This window comes from Balaenoptera physalus (genome assembly GCF_965194825.1).
Source record: "Balaenoptera physalus genome assembly, chromosome: 4".
Lineage (NCBI taxonomy): Eukaryota > Metazoa > Chordata > Mammalia > Artiodactyla > Balaenopteridae > Balaenoptera > Balaenoptera physalus.
In genome coordinates this window covers 59,047,019-59,075,012 of record NC_138891.1, presented here as the reverse complement: position 1 = coordinate 59,075,012, position 27,994 = coordinate 59,047,019, and the positions used below count along the sequence as shown (strand labels likewise).

The window sequence follows — 27,994 nt, the reverse complement described above, 5'->3', positions numbered from 1 at the left end:
TCTAATATATACAGTAAATGTTTAGAAAATAGAATACAAAATGTTAGATACTACAAAATTCTACAACCCTTGAAACGAGACCAGGTGAGAGATTCAAATCTTAATTCCAAATTATAGACATGAGGTACATTTTTTCATCGAAGAAAAAATTCAGAAAGTTAATTGTTCATCAAACTTTCAAGTATAGGAAATATTTTCAAAAACTGTAGGCTGTAAAGCACTAAAAATGTTGTTGCGCTTTGTAACAAAAGAATATAAGTGTCTTCCATTCTAGTTTAAAAGAAATAATAATTATACAACACCTACCATAAGGACTTTCCCTCAATAGTTTAAAAAAAAAAATCTTGGAGCATGAGACAGATAAGATGAAGCTACATTGTTTCCAAATCAAATGATAATACAGGTATGAGACATGGGTAAGAATTTATAAAAATAATACAATGCATGATGTGTACCTTTGAAAAGGTTTTCGCATCTCAGAGCTTCAAACTTGCTCCTGCTTTTCTCCAAAACCCTGTCTACACTCCTCCTGCACATCAGTCAAGGTGAGTATCCCTTTGTGTGTCCCTTCTTCAAAGAGATCCTCCCTGACCACCTCCTTCCCTTTTCCTTCATGGAATTTACCATATTTATAATCATGCAGTTGTTCTTATGATTACAGATACTCCTCAGCAAAGGATGGGGTTACATCCCAATAAACCCATCATAAGTTGATGATATCGTACACTGAAAATGCATTTACAATACCTAACCTATCAAACATTGAAGCTTAGTCTAGCCCACCTTAACCATGCTCAGAACACTTACATTAGCCTACAGTTGGGCAAAATCATCTCGCACAAAGTCTATTCGATAATGAAGTGTTGACTATCCAATCTAGTTTATTGAATACTTACTGAAAGTGAAAAACAGAAAGGCTGTCTGGGTACAGAATGGTTGTAAGCATATCAGCTGTTTACCCTCAGGGTCGCATGCCCGCCTGGGAGCTATGGCTGCTGCCCTACCCAGCATCACCAGAGGGTATGTACCTCCTGTCACTAGCCCGGGAAAAGAGCAAAATTCAAAATTCGAAGTACAGTTTCTACTGAACACATATCACTTTTGCACCATCTTGAAGTCAAAAGATCTTAAGTCGAATCATCATAAGTTGGGGACAGTCTACATTTATTTAATGTCTGTTTCCCCAACTGGGGCTGGGCACCAGGTCCTTTTGTTTACTACTGAACCCCCCATACCCAGCACACTGCTGAGCAGACCAGAACCCACTCCTTATTGGCTGGATGGAAAAAATTAAAACCTGACATGGAAAACTGACCATAAATTTCCAAAGCCAGGAACAGTATGAAGAGGTAAGACTTCAAATACCAAGAGAGGAAGGAAAAGGACATCTGATATACTTTTATTAACTACCTTTAAAATCATTAGCATTCAACTCCACGTGGGTAAAAAATTGCCCTGTGCTGTCCCTAGAGTGCTATATGCCCGTCATTCTGTCTTAGCACATGTGTGTCCCCTTCCATACTCGAACCAAGGTCGAATCCTACCTGCTCTGGGAAACACTAGAGATTATTTCCTAAACTTAGGCAGTGGCCGCCCATGAGCTGCAGCTACCAGTCTCTGTGGCTCCCTGTCCTAAGCACAGTCGAAGGAAGGAAAGGGCCAGAGACACAGCCCCTCTGCCCCTCAGCAAGGGAGGAAGCAGGCAGCCTGAACATGTACAGTTGGGAAGCACCCTAAATCAGTGCCTCCCAATTACTTGTGGTGAAGTGCCAGCTAGTTTGTTGATTTCAACTCATATAGATGATACCTTTAAAAATACAATAAAAATAAATTATAGTTGACCCCTGAACAACATGGGAGTCAGGGGCACCAACCCTCGGCACAATCGGAATTCCATGCATAACTTTACAGTCAGCCCTTTGGATTCGCAGTTCCTCCCTATCCATGGTTTCAACCAACCACAGATCCTGTAGTACGGTAGTACGTATTTATTGAAAAAATCCACATATAAGTGGACCCGTGCAGTTCACACCCATGTTGTTCAAGGGTCAACTGTATTGAAAAAATGAAATGCCACTTATAAAAAACGGCAACGTCAAATGCCTACCACAATTTCTGAATGCTCACTCTCAATTTCCATACCTGTCTCATTTCGGATCCACATCCAGCAGTCCAAGGACCAGCACCATCCACGAACCACATTTTGAGTAGCAAAAAAAGAAAAGCTTAAATCCTCTTAGAAGCTCCACTCACTCACCACTGACCAACCAGATCACCGAACCTCTCCTAGCGCATCTATAGGAAGAGATGTGGCAGTTTTGCTGTGAAGCTTAATGATTGTTACTTTCTTGGCATAGAGGGTATTGGTCTAAAAATGGAAGCCATTATTAATATGACAAATCCCTGTAGGAGGTTTTTCAGTTTACAAAGCTCTTCTTATCTCACCTGATCCCCGTAACACTTGACCAGTGTTCTCACCCAGCTTCATGCAGGAAGTCACAGCACAGATGGTGAAGGGCTTCCTCAGCACACACTGCCTGACTGGACGCGGAGGGGATGCAGGGCAGGCTGTGCACCCTGGTCTATACGGGACACTTACGCTCTCTGGAATTCCGGGATGCTGAAGATGGCCTGCATCACAGAGCTGAGATAGCAACTGTTGCCCAGGTTCTTGAGACCCGTGTATCCGGGGCCATACATGGGCTTCAGCTTCGTCCCCGTCTCCTGGATCACCTCCCACTCGCTGATCCGCGGCTGGCTGTCATTGTCCTGGAGCCCGTTCTCTGTCTGGGGCAACGTCATTGAAGAAATACAACTTTAACAATGGTTATCATTCAAACATCATGTCCCACCAATTATTTCTAACAGCAATAGATGTTTCTGCCTTTCTTCCCCAGTTAAACAGAGAAATAAACAACCTCATTAAAAAAGACTGACGTGGTGATGGTTGCACAAGACAAATGAACTTAATGCCACAGAATTGTACACTTAAAGAATGGTTAAAACAGTAAATTTTACATTAGGTGTATCTCTCCACAATTTAAAAAAAAACCCACATTTAAAAGATTTTAAAATAAAAGAGACAGAGATTGGGAGGAAAGGAGATAGGAGGAGGAAGAAGACAAATAGGAATCAAAAAACAGAAGCAAGTAGAATAATCTCAAGGGCAGATACAATGCAACACAGCAAACAAAAAGCAAAGCAGTTGGAGAAGAAAGTGGAATAAAACCATGGGGTTCGGGAGAAGCTCGACACAGGAGGGAGGTTTAAAGAAGAGCACAGAACACAAATTAAAAAGTGACATGAGTGAGAAAGAGGAGTTACAGAGGAGAACACGAGGAGAGGGAGATGACATGGGCTAAAGCAAAACACGCACAATTAACAAGCTCCCCATAGGGACAAATATTACACAGTCACGATACCAGCCTGAAAACACAATATGAAATGAGGCAAAGCGTTTCCGTCAACAATAATCTGTTGGCTTATCCTCTCCACCCCTGCCCCAGGAGCTCTACTTCCCTTCCTGTAATCAATTAAAGTGATGTTGGTCACAGATCATTTTAAAGGTCATCTCCCCGTACCTTCTCCCTTTAGTGAACAAAGAGTGATCAACGCAACTCTCCATCACAAGAGACAGAAATTTTGCAAGTAAACTCCAACTAAAACAAAATGGTACTGGATGAGGTGCCATTTTTACTATAAAATAAAATTTAAAAATCTAAGCTGATAACCAAAAGAAAATGCTAATTAAGTTCAAGAAGTAAATGCAAACATTAAAACCTAAAACCTATAAAATGAAGATTTGTGTGATAGGAATTATATAAATAAACCGAACAGTTTCCCCACAAAGTGGGAATAGAGACAAAAGGAGACCTTTCTTACCCCATGCATATGAAGCATATCAATTCCAAAATGCGCTAAGTGCTTGGCCAAATGAGGATCCAAAACAGGTTCCTCTTCTGGGAAAGAATACACATCTAGAAGGTGAAGAGAAAATAAGCACTGAGATCTGTAATCAAGTCATTCAATAATCAACACATATTCACCGAGCTCCTACTATGCCCTGGGCTTGGGATATAGCAATGAACAAAACAAAAATCTCTTGTGAGTTTCAACTGGGGGGGGAAGACAGATGATAAAAAATAAGCGTAATAAATAGGTATTTTTGTAAATATACCCATCACATCAATTCTTTTGACATTTCAGAAAGTAATTTTAAAAAGGTTTCTAAAACAAGAAAAACAGAACAGTGTCCAAGTTAAAACAATTTAAAATTAGACAAATACAAATGCCTAACACGGATTGTTCTAACCCGAACCCCAGTGGCACAGATACAAGTTCGGGAGGAGGGAAGGGTGATGGAGGAAATAACCACGCCGTCTGCCCACGCAGGGAGAGCCTGTGAGCGACAGAGAACACACAGGCCCCCGGGGCTGCCGAGTGGCTGGGCCGCAGCGTGAGGTCCAGGACAAAACAAAATTCTGCCTGTGGAACCCTCTATAGTCTCTCTGGTAGTCCCAGACCTACCACCTCACGACCCTCCACCTCCACCTGCCCCCTCATCCCCTCTTCCCTACTGCAGTGTCCATACCTCACAGAGCTGGTGAGGGATCTGTGAAGACTGCTGTGCTTCCCAAATGCGTCCACCCCACAGCACACAGAAGAAAATGATGATGCATTTAGCACAGTGGGGTAACTCAGGAGGCTCCACCCGCCCCAGGACCTCAGGGATCAGCACGTTGGCCTCGTCCGTAACCCACTCACGGCACGCCGGTGTTGGGAAGCTGTGTGTTTGGGGGTGGCAGGGGAGGGTTCTCTCCTCAGGACCCTCATATCCCCCCCTGACAACATAAGGCTTTAGACCGCACCTGGCTTCTTGCGGTATGATTCAAAGCAGCAGCATTACCTGGGAGCTTGTGAGAAATGCAGAATCTCGGGCCCAACCCCAAACCTACTGAATGAGACTCTGCATTTTAACAAGATCTCCACGTGCACAGCAAAGTCTGAGAGGCACTGCCTAGCGTTTTCAAAAGCTATCCAAACTGCTGCCTTATCTGTCGTCATAGGGCAGTGCAATGCAGGAGAGGGACACATTTTTCAGGCCCATTTTGCAGGTAAGGAAACGAGGGTTAGAAAAGTTAAATCATTTGCCTCAAACCCCACACGTGGCCCAGAACCCAGGTATTCTGACTCCCGGCCCAGTCCTTTTTCCTCTGCACTAGACCATTTCCTCAGATCTCTCAGGAGACCAAGAGGCTCAGTGAAGCGCCATCCTAGGCCCTTAACAGGAATGGAGAGTCAAAAACCACAATTTCTTCACTTCTAAATTTGAAAAACAAAATCTGAAAATAGATATAAAGATATTATTCTTTAGGACAGTAAAAGATAGACTGTTCAAGGAGTTTACTGCTCTTTGGAACAATAGCAGGAGGAGAACAAAAAGTAATATATATAGAAACTATGGTGACCCTCTGACCCAAACCCAGATACACAGAGACTCACTGCCACCCCAAAAAAGCCGCTCTTTCTATTATTAATAGATTAAACATTGTATAGCTTTCTCTTCTATCCCTCTTCCCTTAGGGGCCCATTTTAACTTGTGAATAGCAGCCTTCATCTATATTCCTTTTTTAAATATAATTCAGTGCTCTCAAAATCAAAAACAAAAGACAAAATCCCCAGCCCAATTAAGAAAAAATTTCCAAAAAGTTTAAATACCAAAAAAAAAATTCTTTGAACTAATAACTTGAAACAAATACATCAACAATATTTTTAATCTATGACACATGACACCAAAATACCACTCAAATATTGGCTGGAAGGTGAAAATGACACTCCCCAGGCATTTATCTTTGGTTATTATTAACTAGTGAGATAGTTTTGAAGACTTAAGACTTTAAGCTTCTAATTATCAGAGTTCCAATAGAAAATAGTAAGATTGCTAGAAATGCACCATTTGCATGGGTCTAGGATTTTGAAATAAGTGAAAATCACATAGAACTCTATGGTTCTTAAGCCATTAGGCTCCAGCCTAATGAGATATTAGTGAGAAATTAACATTTCCTGTCTCCAGTCATTAACTGCTCCAAAAATATGACATGATTTGGTCAGACACAACAGTTACTTCTTACCCCAATGACAAAAACAGTTTAGTGAGTAACACACAAGAAATCTAAAAATGAACTGTGATCCTTAAACTTGGCAATCATGAAGAATTTTAAAATGACATGTAGTCATAGAAAAAAATTTTGAAATAGACTCAGGGGCTGCAAATCCTTACACATTTTTCATTGGGAAATTCACTTTATTTCCAACTTCTGCTTAGCAAAGTCAAGTCTTAGCTCAGAAACTATTGTAGCAAATAAGCATTGCCTGACAAGTATTACCCTGCCGACCTCTTCCTTGACTTAAAAGCTTGGAGCCAAGAAACACAGTTAGGAAGCTCACAGAAAGATCGTCCTAGGAATAGTCCAAGCAGTTTCATAAGTAACTACGTTTACTTTAGAAGGAAACCAGTCATTGTTTCATTTCAAGTTAAATGACAAATGACAAATTAAGCCATGGAGAGCACAGAGAGACCCGCAGAAGGGAAAAGATAAAAGAAAAGGTTTACAGCATGAATAACTCAATGATGTGATAAGCATGTTAGAAAACAGTATGTGCATTAAGTTCCAAAACTAAGGAAAAGGTTAGAGAATAGAGATGAAGACTAAGACTGAGACAAAGACTGAGAATCTGTAAGGAATTTGCATAAAAATGGTAATAATTTCTTTTCTCTGAATGGGAAGGTTTCTTTTTGGTTTTTTGCTTTTCTTTTTTTCCCAAATTTATTATATTTTGATTGAAAAGAATGTTTTATAAGTAATTGCCAAAGATTAAAATGTTTCTATATGGTGGTATACTATTAGGACTAGTGTACCACTGGTCATCCTTGTTCACCCACAGGGATTCACTCACTCACTCATTCATTCATTTATTGATTCATTCATTGTATTGAACAAATATTTACTGAACACCAAATATATACAGATACTGAGGATTTAATATTAAATAAGACAAGCAGGGTCCCTGTCCTCACAAGTTTAAACTTTATTACTTCAAATAGTATTATAAGAATGTTGGTTTAGTATAAAGGACCTCAACAGATGTCTTCTTAGCTATGGTTTACTCATGTAACTTTGGGCTCTCTTTCCTAAGCCCCAGAAAATGGCATAAGTCCAAATTCTGCCCTCAGATACCCCCACAGGAAAGCAGAAGGAGAGAGAGGTAGAGATGTACCTCAACAAGATCTGGTGTTTAGAAAGACCAAAGAAACAAGAGAAGCTGGCTTCACTGCTCTATCATACAGCTCAAATGAGAAGAAAAAAAAAACCCAGAACTCTTGGTCAAACACCAAGTCACAAGCCAGAGAGGAAAGGATCTCTCCAGAGTAAGTATGATCCATTCACCCAAACTGCATCTCTCCACCATGAGTTTATATTTACATGCCTATAGAGCATCTGCCACAGACAGGAAAAGGATAGAAACAAGAGAATGCTCCAGCAATTAATCTAGAAAACCAAACACAAAATGAATGAGGGCAGAGGTATATACCATCACCTTAGACAGTATAACTCGCAGGCCAGACAGAACCTAGACTGTGGTCAGGAAAGGAAAACAATTAAGAGGAAAAAGATGTCCATAAAATAGAAAAAAAGAAGAAAAAGAAAAAAAGGTAAATCAGAGGAGAAAACTTTATCGGTGTGTCTGTCTTCCTCCATCTGTTTACAACACAAATATTTACTGAGCACCTACTATGTGTGAGGGGCTATGCTAGATGAGATAGAATAGTAAACAACAAACATGGCACTCAGGTCCTGACGTCCCAGGTGACCACCATTAGACACAGCAACAGGATCTCATGAAAAGTGCCACAGTGGAGCAGCACAGAGGCAGACAGAGGGGCACAAACCAGGTCAAAACTAAAATGAAGTAGTCAATGCCTTGATCCAAATCCTTGAGCTGATACCCAGGTCAGGGGTGAAGATGACCAAAGAAGAAAAATCACCTTCAGATGCTGCTGAGCTGGTGCAGGGGCCAGTGGGATAGGCGATTTCACTGCTGCCACGGGCATTACAGGAAGACTCTCCTGTAATCACCAAGGCTTTGAGGATTCTTCTTAGGTAAACTAATTTCTATGATGAAAGAAAAACACACCTTCTCTTGCCTCCAACCCTCTTCATTCCTTTCCCACCAAGAACCTCAACCTTGCTCTGCCAAACGAATGTCTCCTCCCACAGAGGAAAGCTTTTTGTTTGCTTGTATGGTGATCTGTTTCTTATTTTGTTTGCTGCTGTACCCATGGAACCCACAGTGGAATTCGATATGGGGCCCACTTTTATTACCCAGACACCACAATGGCCTAGCCTGGAGGGATCAAGGCTTCCTGGAAGAACTAATTCTAGGCTGAGACCTCAAGATGAGTAGGAGCTTCTCACTGAGCAGGTATGTCCTTACTGGGGAGAAGGAAACCAGGACGATTGGATCACACGACCATTAAATATCTGAGTTCACAACCTGCTTGGATTCCATGTTCACTAAGCAATATTCTAAATATAATTCAGCTTTCCACAGGGAGGGAATGTACTGGTCGAGTTGACATAAACATCGCACTTACAGGTGGTTGTGGGTCTCACTAGAAACTAAAAACTAAACACCCTGACTTTAACACTTTGTCTCTTGTGAGTTGAATTAGCCTCAGTGAGCCTAGCAAGTATGGAAGATGGACCCTCACCAGTGGTAACGTGATCAGCAGGGGGCCACCCCACTCCCAGACAGAGGGCACCCTGCACTCCTGGGCCTCAACATCCACAAGGCCCATCATCAGACATTTATGGAAACTTTACACATGTTTTCATTAACTTATTTGGCTTTTAAATAAACAATAAGCTACAACTAGCAATCTATTAAACAGATTTAAAAGAAATGAAAATAGAGTTGATGCATCCCATAAACTAGTATGTAATGATAATTAGACTGAAAATAATTATTTGCGTTAAAACCAACTCTGTACAACATAAGCCGGAATCAAATCCTGATCTATTGTCAAAAAGTGAACATGGGCTTCCCTGGTGGAGCAATGGTTAAGAATCCGCCTGCCAATGCAGGGGACACGGGTTCAAGCCCTGGTCCGGGAAGATCCCACATGCCGCGGAGCAACTATGCCCGTGTGCCACAACTACTGAGACCATGCACTGCAACTACTGAAGCCCGCACGCCTAGAGCCCATGCTCTGCAACAAAAGAAGCCACCACAATGAGAAGCCCGCCTACCGCAACGAAGAGTAGCTCCCACTCGCCACAACTAGAGAAAGCCCACGCACAGCAACAAAGACCCAACACAGCCAAAAACATAAATAAAAATAAGTAATTTTTTAAAAAATAGTCATTAAAAAAAAAAAGTGAACATTGCCTCAGCTAAGTGAGTTTAAGAACCCTCATCACAGGTGCACATTCTACATCGCTTTTGCCAATGTTTTATGCTTTCTATGGTTGAAAAAAGAGTACTTATTCAAATACTCTCAATTACATGAAGAGTAATTTGCGCACCACAACTACTGAGCCCACGAGCCACAACTACTGAGCTCACACACCAGAACTACTGAGCCCGTGCGCTCTGGAGCCTGTGCGCCACAACTAGAGAGAAGCCCACGCACCACGATGAAAGATCCCGCATGCCACAACTAAGACCTGAGACAGCCAAAAATAAATAAATAAATAAATGTTTTTTAAAAAAATATATGCATAGAGAATAGAATTATTCCTTGCCTTTACTACTAGCATACATTTAAATAGAATATAATTATTTAAGTACTTATAGACCGGCTGGTTCATTTAATCAAAGTATCCATGCCTCCATGCATAAGATTTTGTTTGGAACTTAAAGATGAAAAAGACATAGCTCAAGCAAAATTTTAGAACAAATCCCCATATACAAATAATTGTTGTCTTGAACAGGATGTTCTGAGAGCTGGACTTCTAATAACTGGTCTTATCAAAACACTACATAATATTACTCAGCCCTGAAAAAGAATAAAATATTGCCATCTGCAGTAACATGGATGGACCTAGAGATTATCATACTATGTGAAGTCAGACAGAGAAAGACAAATATCATATGACATCACTTATAGGAGGAATCTAAAAAGATGATACAAATGAACTTATTTACAAAACAGAAACAGACTCATAGACATAGAAAACAAACTTATGGTTACCAAAGGGAAAACAGGGAGGGGGATAATTTAGAAGTTTGGGATTAACAGATACACACTACTATACATAAAATAGATAAACAACAAGGACCTACTATATAGCACAGGGAACTATATTCAATATTTTGTAATAACCTATAATAGAAAAGGATCTGAAAAAGAATATATATATGTATAACTGAATCATTTTGCTGTATACCTGAAACTAACACAACACTGTATGTAAATCAACTGTACTCCAATTTTTTAAAAAGGCTCTGCATAAGATAGCACTAAAAGTAGAAACATCTGAATTATCCTCCCCTTGCAATTGTACCCAATAGAATGCCTACATTACAAACTCTTCTTTCTCTCTATAGGCCCTACAAGAACAATGATGGTTACCATATACAGCAGTCATCCAACAGAGCAATGACCTGTAAGCACTTTGCTGTAACCCTGAATCCAACTGCATGTCCTGAATTTCCTCCTCAGATCCTGGAAGGCTTTAGGATTCAACCTGGCTTGTGTAGCGGTTTATTTATTTGAGGGGAAAATGTCTGGCCCCAGCACCTGAGACTCTTGCAGCTACTTTTCTCTAATGAGTTAAAAGAAGTCCACTAAACTTTGGAAGTTTACCCAAAAGGTGAATCAAAAGAATCTTGCCATGACCTAACTGCCAGCCCTCAATTATAAAACAGATAAATGAAACCAGTTGGATGGAGAGGGCATGGCTGACAAAGAGTGTACCACATTCAGTGAAAATATCCTCACTAATTAACTTTGAGGCTGGCTAATTCAGTCAGAGAAAGATAGCAGAGAAGAAAAGCCAAATGTCTTTATATTTTTCCTAAAAAAATCATCTTACCTTAAAGTAAAGAAGAAATAAAGATTAAAACCTGGACAGATGGAGAAACTGACCTGGGTGTGGGTACAGGTCTGTGCTTCATAAGTGTTTTCAGTGATGCTGAGATGATGGGCTCTTATGGCCACTGTTCAGTATTTAAGTTTCTCGTTATTAACCCTGATGTAATTTCCCTTTTCCCTCACCAAATGGTAGAAGGAATTAACTGTACAAACATAGCCAAAAGCTAACATACAGTGTGAGAGCACAAAGAAGACCAGTTCTGAAGCTGACAGTACAAGTAGGAACCACTTCTAACGCTTTGCTGCACTGGACACTGTCACTGCCTGCTGATGTCAGGGGCTCTGAACACACAGTATCTTTAAAACCCATCTTCTCCATAATGAATCCATTTGTACCTAAAATGACACTAATCCCCATAATGAATTCTAGGCCTTCCCCCTACTATTCTAATGGTGGGTTTGCTTATGCACACTCACTTCACAAGTCCTGGTTCCTGCTTCTGTCCTCTTAGCCAAGAGATATTCAGAAAGATACTAACAAAAGCAGCAAACTGTTATCACGACCTTACGGTGTGCACTGGCCTAAATGCTTATGCACCTTAACAAACCTATGAGGGAGGTACTGTGATTATCCTCAAGATGAGGAACCTGAGGCTTAGAAGGATTTGAAAACTCACCCAAGATCTCACAGCTAACAAGAGGCAGAGTGAGGATTCGAACCTGGGCCGAGTCCAGAGCTGATGCCCTCCAACCCCAGACATTAAGGCACTGGTTAAATCTAAGAGAGAGCCACTGTAAGTTCCCAAGTTGGTAAAGGCACACTCACCTGCCCCGTCAGGAGTGATGGCTCCCAGTTTCACAGCTAGAGGGTAGCCCAGGTCTCTGTAATGCTCCAGCGCATGCCCGTTGCCCCCGGAGCTGTCAAAGAACCACTTCCCACACAGCACAGAGCCGTCGGTCAGATTCAACCAGAGGTTTTCTCGCAGGTCACACCTGGCACACTTCCAACCACTGTAAAATCATCAGACAGCAGTTAGCACAGCCAGAGTACAAGACGTGATTAGAAAATTAACATCTAAGAAAATGGAGTGTCTCAAGCTGGGGGCAGTTGGGGCAGTCACAGGAGACCGTCAGTGGAATAACAGAGATCCATTCCAGAGCAGCAGGGCCACTCAGTAACCTGCCTGCCTCCCAAATGGGGGCCAGCTCCTCCCAGCTCCTTCGAGATGGTTCTTTCTTTTTTTTTTTTTTTTAAGTCTTTTATTTATTTATTTATTTATTTATTTATTTATTTATTTATTTATTTATTATTTTTGGCTGTGTTGGGTCTTCGTTCCTGTGCGAGGGCTTTCTCTAGTTGCGGCAAGCAGGGGCCACTCTTCATCGCGGTGCGCGGGCCTCTCACTATCGCGGCCTCTCTTGTTGCGGAGCACAGGCTCCAGACGCGCAGGCTCAGTAGTTGTGGCTCACGGGCCCAGTTGCTCCGCGGCATGTGGGATCTTCCCAGACCAGGGCTCGAACCCGTGTCCCCTGCATTGGCAGGCAGATTCTCAACCACTGCGCCACCAGGGAAGCCCCGAGTTGGTTCTTTTACTTTAGAAAAGACACAGAACCTGAGGGTAGGAGGCAAGGTCATTTCCTTAAAATTCCTTACATGAGAGACTGTGGAGCCTGAGTAAGCTTAAAACATTAAAGATCCCATGTGTATAAACACCTGAAGTTCCAAAGCATTAGCCACAAGCAGTAAGACTGGTTTAAACAAAACTCTACTACACTGACAATCTAAATTAAGTAGAAAGGAAAACAACTTAACTGAAGGTTGAATGTCAAGTATGTGCCAGGGGCTTTACAGAACTTTTATCATTTAATTCTAATATATACTCTTCAGCATTATTACCATCCCCACTATCAAAGGGAGAAAAAGCCCCACGGTACCATGCCTTCCCTAAGACCACACAGAACAGGAATGCAGTACAGTCAGGGTCCAACCAGAAGGGACACATTCCTCATCTACCTGCTCTTTCCCTCCAGCACCTGCCTCTGGAAACACACTGGCATCTGATTACAGGAGGTGCGAAAGGAGCCTAAAGAGCATTCCAGCCAAAACGTGACAACCAAAGACTATTGTCCGTCTTTGTAAGTTGGGGGCCCCAGAAGCAGACTCTGAGACAAAGATGTGAATGCAAATGGCTCATTTGGGAGGCTATCCCAGGAGGCACCCTAGGGGAGTGAGGGAAGAGAGACTGAAAGGGCAGGAAGCCAGTGCAGGCACTGTGAACAAGCAGATGACCCCATGGGCCACTGGGGCTCAGTCCGGCTGGGGAACTCCAGGAGACAGTTACCCCACCCGAGCGTAGGGATCTAGGGTGTTCCTCCCTCCACTCCACAGTCACTGGCTGAGGGCTGTTCCAGGAGCACAGGAGGGAGCACGGCTCTGCAGCGTTTCTGACTGTCCGGTGCACTGGCCCACCTGGCTGGGGCAGGCAGAGAAAGCCCTCAAGCGAGGAGCTGCAGGTGCTCACAACCGGAGGCCTCAGGGTGGGGATGGGCTCCAGGGCAGGGGCTGGCCATGGTCAGCGTCTACTACAAAGGTAGAGATAATTCTAGAGAGCAGTTTTGAGCTTTTTTTAAAAATTAATTAATTAATTAATTTTGGCTGTGTTGGGTCTTCGTTGATGTGTGCGGGCTTCCTCTAGTTGCAGCAAGCAGGGGCTACTGTTCGTTGTGGTGCGCGGGCTTCTCATCGCGGTGGCTTCTCTTGTTGCGGAGCACAGGCTCTAGGCATGCGGGCTTCAGTAGCTGTGGCACGTGGGCTTGGTAGTTGTGGCTATGGGCTCTAGAGCACAGGCTCAGTAGTTGTGGCGCACGGGCTTAGTTGCTTCGCGGCATATGGGATCTTCCCGGACCAGGGCTCAAACCCGTGACCCCTGCGTTGGCAGGCGGATTCTTAACCACTGTGTCACCAGGGAAGTCCCAAGCTTATTTTTAATAAAAGGCATCTGATAAGAAAATATATAATTGCTAATTCAGTGAAGAGGTAGAAAAATAAATATTCCTTTGGCCCGTTTTGGGGGGGAAAGTTCCATTTTGCTGTCTGACCCTCACCTTGGAGGAATCCTGACTCCGTTGTCTAACTGGGTGAGGTTATTTGCATATTTGGACACTGGCAATTCATTTTCCCACGTATCTGGGTCCTGCTTTCTGTATGGAGATTTTGAGCTGAGAACTGCATCACAAGCAATTGTTACCTGTAAGACAAATATAGATGTGATATATTAAAACAGCTTGAGAGAACAGCAACTTCTATAAAATGAATTTTAAAGTTTATTAATAAATACAGCTTAATTCAAGAAAATTCAAAGAGCTCAGTTACCATGAGAGCAAGATGCTAGTTTCCTGACTCCAGCACATTCTCCCCGGGGTCTAGCTAGGTTTTATCCTGGCCTGGAGTTTGCAATAGTAACAATGACACAAGATAGCAAAGAACCAAATCCAGTTTGTAAACCCAAGCATAAGAGTCAGATTTAACCATTGCTACCTCTTAGCAAGTGGAGTGAAAAGTATAAGGTGAACAATTTACAAGGGTGAAATTAGCAACAGGAATGCCTAGGATTTACCCAAGTGGTGTGTTTTACTCCTAACAAATATACACCCAGACAACCGATATCCTCAACTCGTCACACAATGATATGTGGTCAAGGGCACTTGAATGAAATGCAAGCAGCATGGCTCCATTTCTTAATCTAGTGCAAATGTGACACTGGATGGGGACATGCCTGGATGTCTCTGTGTCAGATCAGCCCACATCATGAGCAAATCTGTGATGTCCGGCTTGGCACCAACTGACCATAGGGGAGGGCGGACTCTCTGCTTTCTCCCAAACCCCACTGATTCTGGATATATGCCTCTCGCCACATTCGCTACTTGCTTAATGCTATAAAGCGATTTCTAACTCTCTTTAAAAACATATTCTGATGAGAATGTAAAATGGTGCAGCCACTTTGGAAAATAATTTGGCAGGTCCTCAAATGGTTAAACAGAGTTACCATATGACCCAGCAATTCCAATCCTAGGTATACACCCAAGATAAAAAGAAATACGTGTCCACGCAAAAACTTATACATAAATGTTCATAGAAGCATTATTTATAACAGCCAAAAGTAGAAATGACCCAAATGCCCATTAACGATAAATGGATAAAATATTGTATTTTGATACAATGAAATGTTATTCAGCAATAAAAAGGAATGAAGTAGTGATACATGCTACAACATGGATGGATCTTGAAAATATATGCTAAGTAAAAAAAAAAGCCCACCACAGAGAACCATGTATTGTATGATTCCTTTTGTATGGAATGTCCAGAATAGGCAAATCCACAGAGACAGAAAGTACATTAGTGATTGCCAGAGACTAGAGGGAAATGAGATAGTTGTGACGGATGCCCAACTCTGAATATAATAAAAGCCATTGAATTGTTTGAAAAACAATTTTTAACAAAAATCTGTATTCTACATCACTAGCGTCCTGTACAATTAGCTGAACTTCATAAAGAATGTTTTCCTCTGGGTAGCACTGACAACGGACCCCAGAATGGATTAAGAGACATGCTCTGTGGTAACCTAAATGGGAAGGAAATCTAAAAAAGAGTGGATATATATACACGTACAACTGATTCACTTTGCTGGACAGCAGAAACTAACAGAACATTGTAAAGCAACTATACTCCAATAAAATAAAATAAGCTACAAGGAAAAAAAAAAATAGAGACAATGGAGGAAGTTCCCTCAGCTGCCATCCCACTCCCACCCCCACCCAGGCTCTGAGCAATTCCTATCAGTCCTACATCCAAAATCTATTTGCAGTCTACCTCTTCTTGATTTCGGCCATACCCATCCTTGCTCAGCCATCGTCCCAGCTCACCCGAATGACCACACAGCAGCCTCCTTACGATCTCCTTTCTCCCACTCTTGCTCCCTTTTCTCTGCCTGGCAGCCAGTGATCTGCTGTGAACATTAGATCCCATCCTTCTCCAGCTTAAAACTCTCCAAGGTTATACTAAACACTACCAATTGACTACACCGGGCTACCCACAGTCAGGAAAAGGAAAAGGTCCCTGCCCTCAAAAAGCTTATACTCCATTACAAATCAGGCAATCAGGCATTCATAAATATATTTAAACCTCTTTTTTTTGGGGGGGAAGTGTTTATTTGATAGAAGTTTTTTACTTGATTTACAATGTTATATTAGTTTCAGGTGTACAACATAGTAATCTGATATTTTTATAGCTTATACTCCATTTAGAGTTATTATAAAATATTGGTTATATTCCCTGTGCTGTGCATTATATCCTTGTATTTTATTTATTTTATACCTAGTAGTTTGTGCCTCTTAATTCCCCCTTCCCCTATCTTGCCCTTCTCTAAACCTTTTAAAAAATATTCCCATTCATCTCCCACAAGAAATGTTATATAATTAGCCTTTCAAGTATCAAAATTCATCTCCCACGCCCTTCCAGTAATGCCCCTAGAAAACAAGGTTGAGTTCACCATGAGCCTCTTCCTGATTTTATGGGTTTGGGCCATGCTGCCTTAGAACTTCTGGCTACACATCCTAACCTTTTCAGTCTGTTCTGTTACAACCTCTTTGTTGTTTCACTGACTACCTCGATCCCTTCCCTGTCCTCCTCTGAATCTTCTCCACCCTATTAGGTCTTTTTTAAGTGTTCTAGTTTGCAATGCACAGTGATATAATAAGAATATAACATTCTGTCTTTTCTCTGAATATCCTTCCTGGTGACACTCAACAAAATTTCCTTAATCGTCTAGGACGTTATAAAACACTGACCTTGTGTTTTCAGAATACCACCTAAAATCACTTAGAGGCCCTTTTTATGGATCATAGATGAAGGTCAGGATCCATTATCCTATAATTATACTGTGAATTATCTCAAGTACAGGGGTGTTCTGGAATTGGCTCAAACTGGCTTACAGACATTAAATTTTAAGAAATTCTGCAAGAGGGTTGTTAAACACAGCCATTATTAAAAATTAAATTCTATAAGCTCACAATTAAATATATTTTTAAAAGGTAACAAATATTCAAAACTCTTCACTCCCTAGTTGTGTTACTCTATCTTAATAACTAATCTATATGCCCTTGAGGTCACGTACATCCACGTTACGCGAACGGTGAAAACTCTGTGAGGGTGTCCTACTACACATCTCTTCCCAACACTGCATTCGGTGACATGTTAGCCTGAAATGGGAGTATTTACACCATGGAAATCAGCAAACATTACAATGCAGGGCTTTGTTCCCAGGGAGCTAGTTGCTAACCAATTACAAGCACACCAAGGCTTGAGTTCCTGACTCTAAAATGAGGCATTAGATTTCAGGCTCTAAGATCCCTACTGAGTCCCAAACACTATGTCTCTGTGACCCCTGTAACACTAAGAGGTAGTTTAACTTTCTGGTAGAATCTACAGAGTACCTATTTGGAACTGATTTCTTTTTTTTGTGCTGAGAAACTCAAGAGATGACGAAGAGTCACCTGGTTGGGTGAGTTCAATATTTTTGTTATTTAAAAGCTGAAAAAGAGAATTATCAAACACCAAGAATGTAGCAAAAGCATGAAAAGAAATTATAGTAACTAGCTTCTGTTATATAGATAAATCTTACCAGTTACCATCAGATAAATCAGGCTTTTCCTTCTATCTCCCCACCTCAACTTCCAAACAATTCTCTTTTTTTTAATTCTTAAAGTATTTCTTAATTCTAAAAGACTCTGTATTAAAAATTGTAATATATATTGCTGGATATGGATTTCTATGACACTTCACTTTTCTATAAAAGTGTTCACACTTAGGATTATGTTCTAAATATAGGAATAATGAAAAGTACTTAAAGGCTCTCATTAACTTTTCTCACATAACGACTTTTTCTTCATAAGGGAGTGAGAGAAAAATCATTTCTCATGACATTCATTCACAATGTGCTGCTTCTTTTTTGACAGCAGATATAACTCAAGAGTTATATTAAACAAGGGCAGTGAGAACTCTCAGTTGTATACAGATATAAGCTTTAGTATATAATATCAAGTAATGGCACGGGCTAAGACCATTTTGTCCATCATATATTTTGTCCTTGATCACAGCCACATGAGTGACACAGGGAATTGGAGTAAGCAGAGGTAATTTAATTCTGTACACATTGCTAAAACGTATGCATTTGGTACTAAAAAAGATATGCTATATCAAATAATTAGAGCAAAGAGCTACGGTAGCTTAATACACAAATTTTTCAATTCTATGGTCTTATGTTTAGGTATAAAGTAGATCAGAGGCAAAAGAGGCAGAATGGTGGCAACCTGGTCCCTAATGACATGGGAATCCCAAGCACAAATGTCCCCTCTTGGCAGGGGCACATGAGCAGGGGACTGTAGACAGAGTCACACAGCATCTGAAAGAATCAGGGACCTAAAGACCTGGCTTTGGTTCTAGCAAAGCTTGAGGAGGGGAAAAAATGAACTGGAATGTCTAACTCTGCTATCTGCAGCCAGGCTCTGAGAAGTCAGGATGCAACCGAGTAGAAAAGAGGAAAAGAAAAGAAAGGGAACATAGGAAAGGATGGAGCGGCAGAGACAATACAGGAAATGAGGGAAGAGCAGGAAAATGGTCTGGGTCCCCACAGGATTCGAGAATCAAAGTAAAACGGAGCCTGACTTCCTTACACCACCGCCACCAGCTTTAAGTTGTTCAGGAAGATAAAAGTTGCTCCACAAAAAAGAAGGGAAGGAAAGGGAAAAGAACTCACCGCTAAACCTAAATTCTAAAACCTAGAAAGCAGTCTTCATCCTCAAAGGAACACATTATCACAGAGCTCCTGGAGACCTGAGATTTGTAAATATTGGGTTATTTTCATAATCGTGTTGCTGTTGTTTCTAGGTGGAACTCTTTTATGTTTCCCAAACAAAATTTTACCTGGAAGGCCAACATGCAGAAGAGACAAAAATTTTAGGCGTCCCTCTGATCAGAAGGCAGCCCCTCTCCAGCAGTCCCTGCACATCTCGGGGGCACAATTTGAAAATCTAAGCACCAGACTGTGATTCACAGGTGGGAAGAAGCCAGCCCACCTGGAGCAGGCCGGCCAGTGAGCAGTGAAGCCCAAACAGCGCTGGAAGTAACAGGCAGCGGAGGGTACACGGCCCAGCGTTACTGAAAGGGAGCCCTGCGAGGCCCTCTTCGCGGAGGAGAAGCGATTCTGTTCCCTCTCCTCCTTCTCCTCCTCTCTCACTCACCCCGCCTTCCCCACCGCCCAGCGCACACACACTGCACACGCACACACACCTGACACAGAGAGTCACGCGCATCTAGCTAGCAGCCGTGCACACTCACTGACCAGGGCTGGTAACTCCTCAATATTTGGTAGTGCTATTTCATAGTGGTCTGGGAATATAACAAGTTTGGCTTCATCTTCATATTCATAATCGTCGCTATTTAAATCGTCATCAGTATCTAGATCTGAGGAGAAAACAAAAACAAAGAACAAGAAGTGAAGAAAGAATATTCCACACCAAGGCAGCACTCACTGGGAAAGCCAGATATCCACAGGGCTGACAAACCAAGGGCGCAGCATTTACAATTCGGCCATCCATCTGCCCCAGGGATAGGAGGCCTTTCCATCCTTCCTAAGTTATACACACTTATCTTCAAGGGACAGATGTATAAAGAAGACTAAGTCATATCATAAAGCTTTACAGTTAAAATAGACATTTGTGCTAGATGTTCAATTCTTAGAGATGTTTAAAGGAATAGCCTGGTCATTACGATTTGTCGGGTACCTGACTCCTGATTTCACAAGAATGGGTTGGAATGTTTCTTACCACACAACAGAAGAAAGTACATGGGTTTGAGAATAGATAAACCTAGGTTCAACTCCGGGTCCAAAGTTTAATGTTTCTTCGGGCAAGTCACAGGCCTCATTTGTAGAATGGAGATAACACTTATCTCACACAGTTTATATGGAGAATAAATAAGAAATTGTAAACAAGAGACCTGGCACATAACAGGTTGCCAATAAATGGTAACAATTATTTTAAAATAAAATCTCAATTTCCCTCCCTCTGTCTCTATCTCCCCCATCCTCTCCCTCCCTGCTAAGAGTTGTGGAAATACTGCATAGTAAGCCAGAGGGGGAAACCCCGTAATATAAGTGGTCCTGTTGTCCTCAGGTGGTGGAGAATTTTCAGTAAGGAAGTCTGGCCTGTTATCTAACAAGTCATCACCTCCTTACTTGGCTCATCTCTGGGAAAGGTCAGGCAAAGGCTCAAGGAAATGTCCTGTCACAATATTTACATGGACATTTCAGCCTTGTATTCACATGGATACCAGAATCCCAGATCATGTTTGTATATTTAGACATCTGGAACTATGGTGACAAACAGCTCTCGAGCCATCTTCTACTTACACACACACACACACAAACCCACACACAAACCCACACACAAACAGGTACACAAATATGGGCTCTATAAACAGGAGAAAGTTATTTTACTAGATGAAGTGCCAGCTGAGAACCAAAGGATCTAGATTCTGTTACTACCTTGTTGTATGCCTCAACCTGGAATCTTTTTATGTACAGTTCTGCTCTTAAATTCTCAAAGGGAGAGCAGTTTTAAGCGGAAAATGAGATACAGCTAAAATGCAGTCTACACATTTTGATAAAAGATTCTAAATAATAAGAATCAGAAATGCCATAATAAACAAACAACACTGTTAGATAGCCATAAGAGGTTATTTTGACAAAAAGCAATGTTAAAGAAGAGTCTAAGAGTTTAAGAACTACAGGCATTTATTTAAAGAAAATGGCTCAAAGACAGACATTCTATGTTATAAAAATCTGAATGCCCCAATACCTGTAATTTTTAAAAATTAGAACCTAAGTGTTCAATGAGAATGATGTTGGGACTTCCCTGATGGTCCAGTGTCTAAGACTCCACACTCCCAATGCAGGGGGCCCAGGTTTGATCCCTCGTCAGGGAACTAGATCCCACACGCCACAACCAAGAGTTCGAATGCCACAACTAAAAACCCTACATGCCGCAACTAAGACCCGGCTCAGTCAAATATTTAAAAAAAAAAAAAAAAAAAAGGAATGGTGTTGAACCCACCAGAATATTACTTAAGTGATATTTTTTTAGACTGTGTAGAAACATGGAAATGTTTATGCCATGTTAATGCTAAAAATACAAAATTCACCTTCACTGAAAAGACAACTTTGTAGTAGTTATGTTCATAGACAAAAATCCAAAGGAAATCTGAACAAATGAAAATAATGAATGGGGAATTCCATGGCGGTCCAGTGGTTAGGACTCCACGCTTTCACCGCCGAGGGTGCAGGTTCAATCCCTAGTCAGGGAACTAAGATCCCCCAAGCAGCAGAGCACGGCCAAAAAAAACAGAAAGAAAAGAATGAATGGATGAACTTTATTCTTAAATTTTTCTTTATTATATTGTGTTTATTATATTTGGTTACTTAATGATTTTAAGTAACCAAAGTATAAATCGTTTGGTTTTGTGTAGACAGTCAGCTCATATAACACATTATCTAAATGTCTTTTTTCCAGAGAAGACATCTGCACTTAATGCTAATTCAAATCTTACCTGGCCCAAAACAATGATAAACTAAGGTCAAAAAAAAAAAAATCCCACCCTGACATTGACCAGCTACAGAAGCCTGGGCAAGTTCTTTCCAAGTTCATTTTCCTCATGAGTAGGCTATGGATAATATTATCTACCCCCTAAGATTGTTGAGAGGATTAAAGAAGATAAGGTTTTAAGGAACCCAGTTAGGATCTGGTAGGTGTTAGGGGCTCCACAGACAGCTGCCATCACCCCTACCATCACCCTCGCCATCACTGTCATCTCTTCTCTACGCTCCTGACAACTAACAAAAGCACAAGTGACCTCCCTTCCCCTTGGTTGCCCAGCTCCAAAACAATCCTGAAGTCAGTTTCAGGAGGACCAGGATATCATGGGGGATCTTCTATGTGATCTGAGTGTGGAGAAGATATGAACTTCAAATGCTTCTAGACTGTAAGCTCTAAGCGCAGGAAGTGGGTCTTATTCACCTTCTAAATCCCTAGACCCCGCACAATGCCCAGCACACAGCACACACTCAGTAAACATCTGGGAAAGGAGACTTTAGGAAGTTAAGAATACCAGCATGTTTAAGGACAACAGCAAAGCAAAAGCATCCAAAGGGCTGTTACAGTTTTTGGGTGTTTTTAATTGGTAACTGATGTGTGTTTAAAAAAGCAAGACTACTGTCGTGCGAAAAGGCATAGCTTTGTTGGGCTTCCTTACACTTATAGTTTACTTTTATTTTTATTTTTAATTCAGTGGGATGGAAGGGGACCATGATCTTTCCCAAAAACCTTAATCCAATTTAGGGGAAAGTCAGCAGAGGTAACCTACACTCTGAATCTAAGGGACAAAGCTAAGGTTTCTCCTGCATATATGTGACCCCACAATCCTAAATGTAAATCTACAATTTCCAAATTTCTCTAATTAGAGTCTCACCATCCCAAAACATCTAGTTGAGGAAACTACAGAGTAACCATAGCCTAGGGACCAGCAGTACGAGTACCCCCAACCTCTCCCAGCAGCTACTTTCCACGGGGACTATTAACTGGCAATACCTGGATGGGACCTTTTTCAAAGATAAAAAAAGCTTTTTTTAAATACCTCTTCTTTAACTCTACTTACTGATCTGCTCAGATACCTGAGAGAAGTGGCTGGGACCACAGCCATTCCAAGAAGTAACTATGAAGCAGCACAGCGGAGGAAAGGATCCCTAAATCAAACTAGGGCAGTGAAGCCCGGCTCAGAGTGCTCTCGGCCTGACTGTATTGGCGTTAATTTGTGTGCTGGAGGTGAGCAGTCTGCTGCACCAGTGCTGTGAAATCGGACCAACCGCTCGCCCTCACGAGAAGGTACGGAGGCAGCTCCTTGAACACCGACCCTGTTCTTAATGACCTGCTTCAGATGGAAACAGCAAAATTGAGTTTACTTGAAACTTCTGGTCATTATAGGCACAGATGAGTTTTCTGAACAGGCCCATTCCTGGAACTTTCCACAGATGTTCTGTTTTCAACCTGTTCTTCATCAAGTATGAATGCCAAGGCTAAAGACAAAAATGTGGAATGTAAGCTCTCTGAGGTTTAGCAGTAGCTCTTCGACATCCCAGTCTTCAGACATGGAAGAACTGACTCATTTACTCCTGTTTGTGAAAGTTGGGGGTGCCGGTAGGGGAGTCAATAAAAATGTGAACATTTAACACTTTTTTTTTTTGAATTTTTGAATTTTATTTTATTTATTTTTTTATACAGCAGGTCCTTATTAGTCATCAATTTACATTTAACACTTTTATGACATACCAAAGATATGGTATTTTTAATTAAATTCATTAGCAGGTCTTTACACAACTACACACATTTGTAGCTTTAATGTATAGAATATATGAGATTAGGCCAGAATCACATCACAAGTCCTGGGGTATTTCTTTGAAGATCCCGGACTCCCTTCCATCCCCGCTTCTCTCCTTCCATCTCATAAAACAGTAAGTTTTCTATCAGCCTACTCCCAAAATTTACAATCTTTCATATCGTTGTAAATTATCTTTGTCAAAGACAGCCTAATAGTGTCCCTTTCTAGCTTAAAAACGTTATTGCAGAGCTACCCACACTTTCCCAGTTCACAGCACCCTTTAGCATCCCAGCAATTCTTGCACAATACCAAGAATTGGCCCTAAGCCAAAAGAAATGCCTGATAGTTCTTTTTATTTAGTAGTTCGGTCCAAACAACTTATTAAGTATTTATGTTCTAATAAGTTAGGAACCATTTGAAAAGACAATACACATAAATTGAAAGGAAATGAATGTTTTATTTCACTCTTAAATAACCGTAATTCCTTACTAAGGGGACGTGTATACCTGTGAGGCACTGCAGAACTTCTCTTTGAATCAGACCAGACGCTGTCTCCCTTATTTCCCATTCCACATTTATTTTCACATGGTACTTGCCTTTTACCACAGAAACCACTAAAAAAAAAAATAGCTTCACAAAGACATGAAGTCACTGAAAGGAGTATAGGATACTCTAGTAGCGAGACTACATCAAGCTAATCTCTCATGCAATGTTCAAGCATCACTGTGTTCCCTTGAAGAGTTAAAATATCCTGTGATTTACCGGTGAGTTAGTTGAGGCAACCAGGAGTGCCTCAGGACACAGTTTTGGGAAACAAAGTGTTAATGGCTCCCCATGGCCTACAGGAAAAAAGTCTAAAAGCATGGTATATGTCTAGACTATTGCTGGAAGAATACGCAACATATATAAGGATGTACAGGCAGAAAATATTATTTGTCTCTGGGCAGAGTAACTAAGTGGCTGGGAGACAGGGAAGGGAGAGAGGAAAACTTACTTTTCATTATGGAAGCTCTTATAACTTTTCAATTTTAAGCTTTGTCCATGTGCTATGTATTCAAAGAATATTTTAAAAATCCTAAATCCTAAAAGAAGCATAAAATTTCTATGATTCAAAAATTACAAGAAATGTCATTGTTGATTCTAAAAAAAAATTACCAGCAAAAGCTAGACCTGAGGGAAGGATCCCTTAACTGGGGTTTCACTTAGATGACTTTCAAGGTAATCAGGAGGAAGAGTGCCTTGAATGCAGGGGCAGAATGAGGCTCAGGAGACTTGAGTAAGCAATTCAGCACCAGCTAATGGCCTCGGTTTCCCTTATAAAATCAATACTGAAGGTCACAACTAAATGATTCAATGGTTTCAATATCACTGCTGAACCAATGAAAAGGAATTAGTCACAAAGTCATTAAGTAAAAGGGGATAAAAAGCTTCTATCCAGGAAAAAGCATTAGTCATCTGCATGTGTTTTGTGAAGGGGATAAAGGGTCATCATAACTACATTTCAATAGCAATGAAAAGGTACTTTGTAGTCAAAGAAACAAAGAGGCTACAAGAGAGTTCTCCTCCTCTTCATGAAGAGACAACCCAATGTCCCTTTTAGGGAAGGAAACTGTGGCAGAGGCTACTAGCTGCCTCGCAGTATTCATTCTCCCTTTCTTCCTTAGTAACACACTTTATTCAGTTAAGAGACTTTACTTTCCAGCCTCCTGTGCAGCACACAGCATAGCCATGTGACCAAGTTCTGACCAGAGAGGTGTAAACTAAAATGTTGCATGGGGATCTATGAGAAGGCTGACAAAAAGAAGTTGAATCCCCTGGGAGATTAGATTTTTTTTTTTGTCCTTTCCCCTTTGTCTTCCCTGCCTTCCAGAAAGGGGATGTGATGGCTGGAGTCCCAGTAGCCATTTTTGGACCATGAAGTGACCATGAGGTTAGAAATTACAGGACAGGATAGAAGGTGAAGTAGAAATATGGGAAGAACCTAGATCCTGATGAACATGAGGCCATCACATCAGCCTGGATTTGCTGCTTCCCAACATCCTCTACATGAAATGAGAGAAATAAACATCTACCTTATTAAAATTCACCAATATTTTACATTTCCAATTACATAAATCAGGGTAGTTCTAATACAGTCCTTCACTGAAATTAATTTACAGGCCATACCACCTTGAAAACAGAGCTGTGATCAGTGTGGCAAGAGAAAAGTGCCTGCTACTGGGAGCTACGAGGGGGTATAAATCAGAGCTTGCAAAACTTAATCCTTACTAATATAAATTAGTGATGCATCTGAGTATAAAACAATAGAGAGAACTGGGGCCTAGGACAAGCCCCAGAGTGCCAATGCCATTCAAATTTAAACTTTTTAAAAAGTGGTACAGTCCAAATAGAACATTTTTGCTGGGCTGTGAGTTTTAGGCAGATCCTGTGGCTTTCTAAGACATGAAATGTTGAGAGAACACAGAGAGCAGGTATAGAAAAAGTCCAACTGAAATGAAAGGGTGGGCTAGTTCTCCCAGGAAGCAATGGAGGGGTCCACACAGTATGAAGCACAAAACCTCAGTGCTTACCTTTGGATTAATTTTTAAAACAATTACTTGACAATATCTGCTACCACCAGTATGATCACTAGAGAAATCAAACTGCAAGGTCTTTTGAGTAAAAGACACAAAGGTTAGGGACTTCCCTGGTGGCACAGTGGTTAAGAATCCACCTGCCAATACAGGGGACATGGGTTTGATTCCCTGGTCTGGGAAGATCCCACATGCCGTGGAGCAACTAAGCCCGTGAGCCGCAACTACTGAGCCTGCGCTCTAGAGCCCGCGAGGCACAACTACTGAGCCGGCGTGCCACAACTACTGAAGCCTGTGCGCCTAGAGCCCATGCTCTGCAACAAGAGAAGCCGCCGCAATGAGAAGCCCACGCACCGCAACAAAGAGTAGCCCCCACTCTCCGCAAATAGAGAAAGCCCGAGGGCAGCAACAGAGACCTAACGCAGCCAAAAAATTAATTAATTAAAAAAGAAAAGAAAAGCAGCTCATTTATTTAAAAAAAAAAAAAAGACACAAAGGTTAAAGGATAAGAGGTCAGCTAACTTCTTTATTCAACCAAAGAAAATAAAGAAAAATAACAATGTAGGTCAAAATATTCAATTATTTCCACATTCAAGAATGCCATGCCAATGTCATTTAATTCAGAAGAAGTCAATTATCTCTACTTGTGGAAGGGAGCCGAGGGCTTATAACCAAAACATCAGAATGCACTCAATCATTTCAGCTTTCTGGCTCATTCTAAGCTGCTTTGAGTCTAGTTGGTTAATCTGGGTTGTGGTCCAAAGCCATGACAAGCAGTGGGAAAGATTGGCCTGTGTGGAAAAACCAACTGCAGATAAGCCTCACTAAGAAAACCATGGGCTGAAAATCAGGAGCGAAGACAGCAAGGGTGGGCCCAGTGCAGGGTAACAGAGAATCCAAGTGGGAAGGAAACTCAGCTCCAAGACTGTTTCCAATGGCTTTGCTTGTCAAATAATTAATGTGTCTTTTTATTACAGAAAAAGAATTTAAATACAGATAAGCAAAAAAAAGAAAACTAAAATCACCTCAATTTCACCACCAAGAAAGAGTTACTATTAACAATTTGGAGAGTACATTTTGTCAGACTCTACTAGACTCTCAGTTATATATGTATATGGGTATGTGTGTACACACATACATATATATACACATACATATACATATATGTACGTACATACAGATATACACACATACACATACGTATGTGTACACACATATAGATACACATACATACACACATATGTATATGTGTGTATAAATTTTCTTTACCAAATGAAATTACAGTATGCAAACAATTTTGAAATTCCTTCCAAACAATAATCCTAGGCGTTTAGAGATACAAACTTGCTTGGTCAAAAATTATCAAACCACTTTTTCTCCTGGGAAAACCATATCAGAAGTTTAATATGAAATATGATCACTTTGCTGTACAGTGGAAACTAACACAATATTGTAGAGCAACTATATGGCAATAAAAATTAATTAAATTAAAAGAGAAATATGATCATGAGTACATGATATAGAAGCCAGTATGTATTTGCATGAGAAAAACTGGCTCTTCTGAATGAGGGAAACAGAAAAGCACTATTAAGCAAACACCACAGTGATCACTGTTACAGGTGAGATCCGCTAATGGATGATAAAATTAGTAGGCAAAACTTTAAGGAAAAACAAGTATTAGTATAGTCTCCAAGTATCACTCCCGAAACATTTATTAATTATACTGTAATCTCATAGTGGAGAAACCCAGCAGACACTACCTGACCAAGCAATCAAGGTTAACATCACCAGTGTGAAGACCGCTCAGCTCCATGTGCCCCCTGATATCAGGCCCTG

General features: G+C 41.1%; 1 protein-coding gene and 1 long non-coding RNA gene across 4 annotated transcripts in view; one reads left to right on the top strand and one right to left on the bottom strand.

Moving 5' to 3' along the window:
* Window positions 1-27,994, bottom strand: part of USP13 (ubiquitin specific peptidase 13) — a 118,463-nt gene that overhangs the window by 60,110 nt on the left and 30,359 nt on the right. For all 3 annotated transcript variants that reach the window (XR_014262746.1, XM_082458954.1, XM_082458955.1), the window contains exons 4-8: window positions 19,498-19,619; window positions 14,204-14,346; window positions 11,925-12,109; window positions 3,883-3,977; window positions 2,600-2,787 (exon numbers count right to left, since the gene is read on the bottom strand). Coding sequence is in view for 2 of the 3 variants with exons in the window: in XM_082458954.1 (XP_082315080.1) it covers window positions 2,600-2,787; window positions 3,883-3,977; window positions 11,925-12,109; window positions 14,204-14,346; window positions 19,498-19,619 (733 nt within the window). In the remaining variant the exon portion in view is untranslated. The remainder of the gene's footprint in view (window positions 1-2,599; window positions 2,788-3,882; window positions 3,978-11,924; window positions 12,110-14,203; window positions 14,347-19,497; window positions 19,620-27,994) is intronic.
* Window positions 14,355-23,436, top strand: LOC309659379. The gene is made up of 3 exons (XR_014262761.1): window positions 14,355-17,658; window positions 19,044-19,285; window positions 22,878-23,436. It is a non-coding gene; the product is annotated as an uncharacterized lncRNA (long non-coding RNA).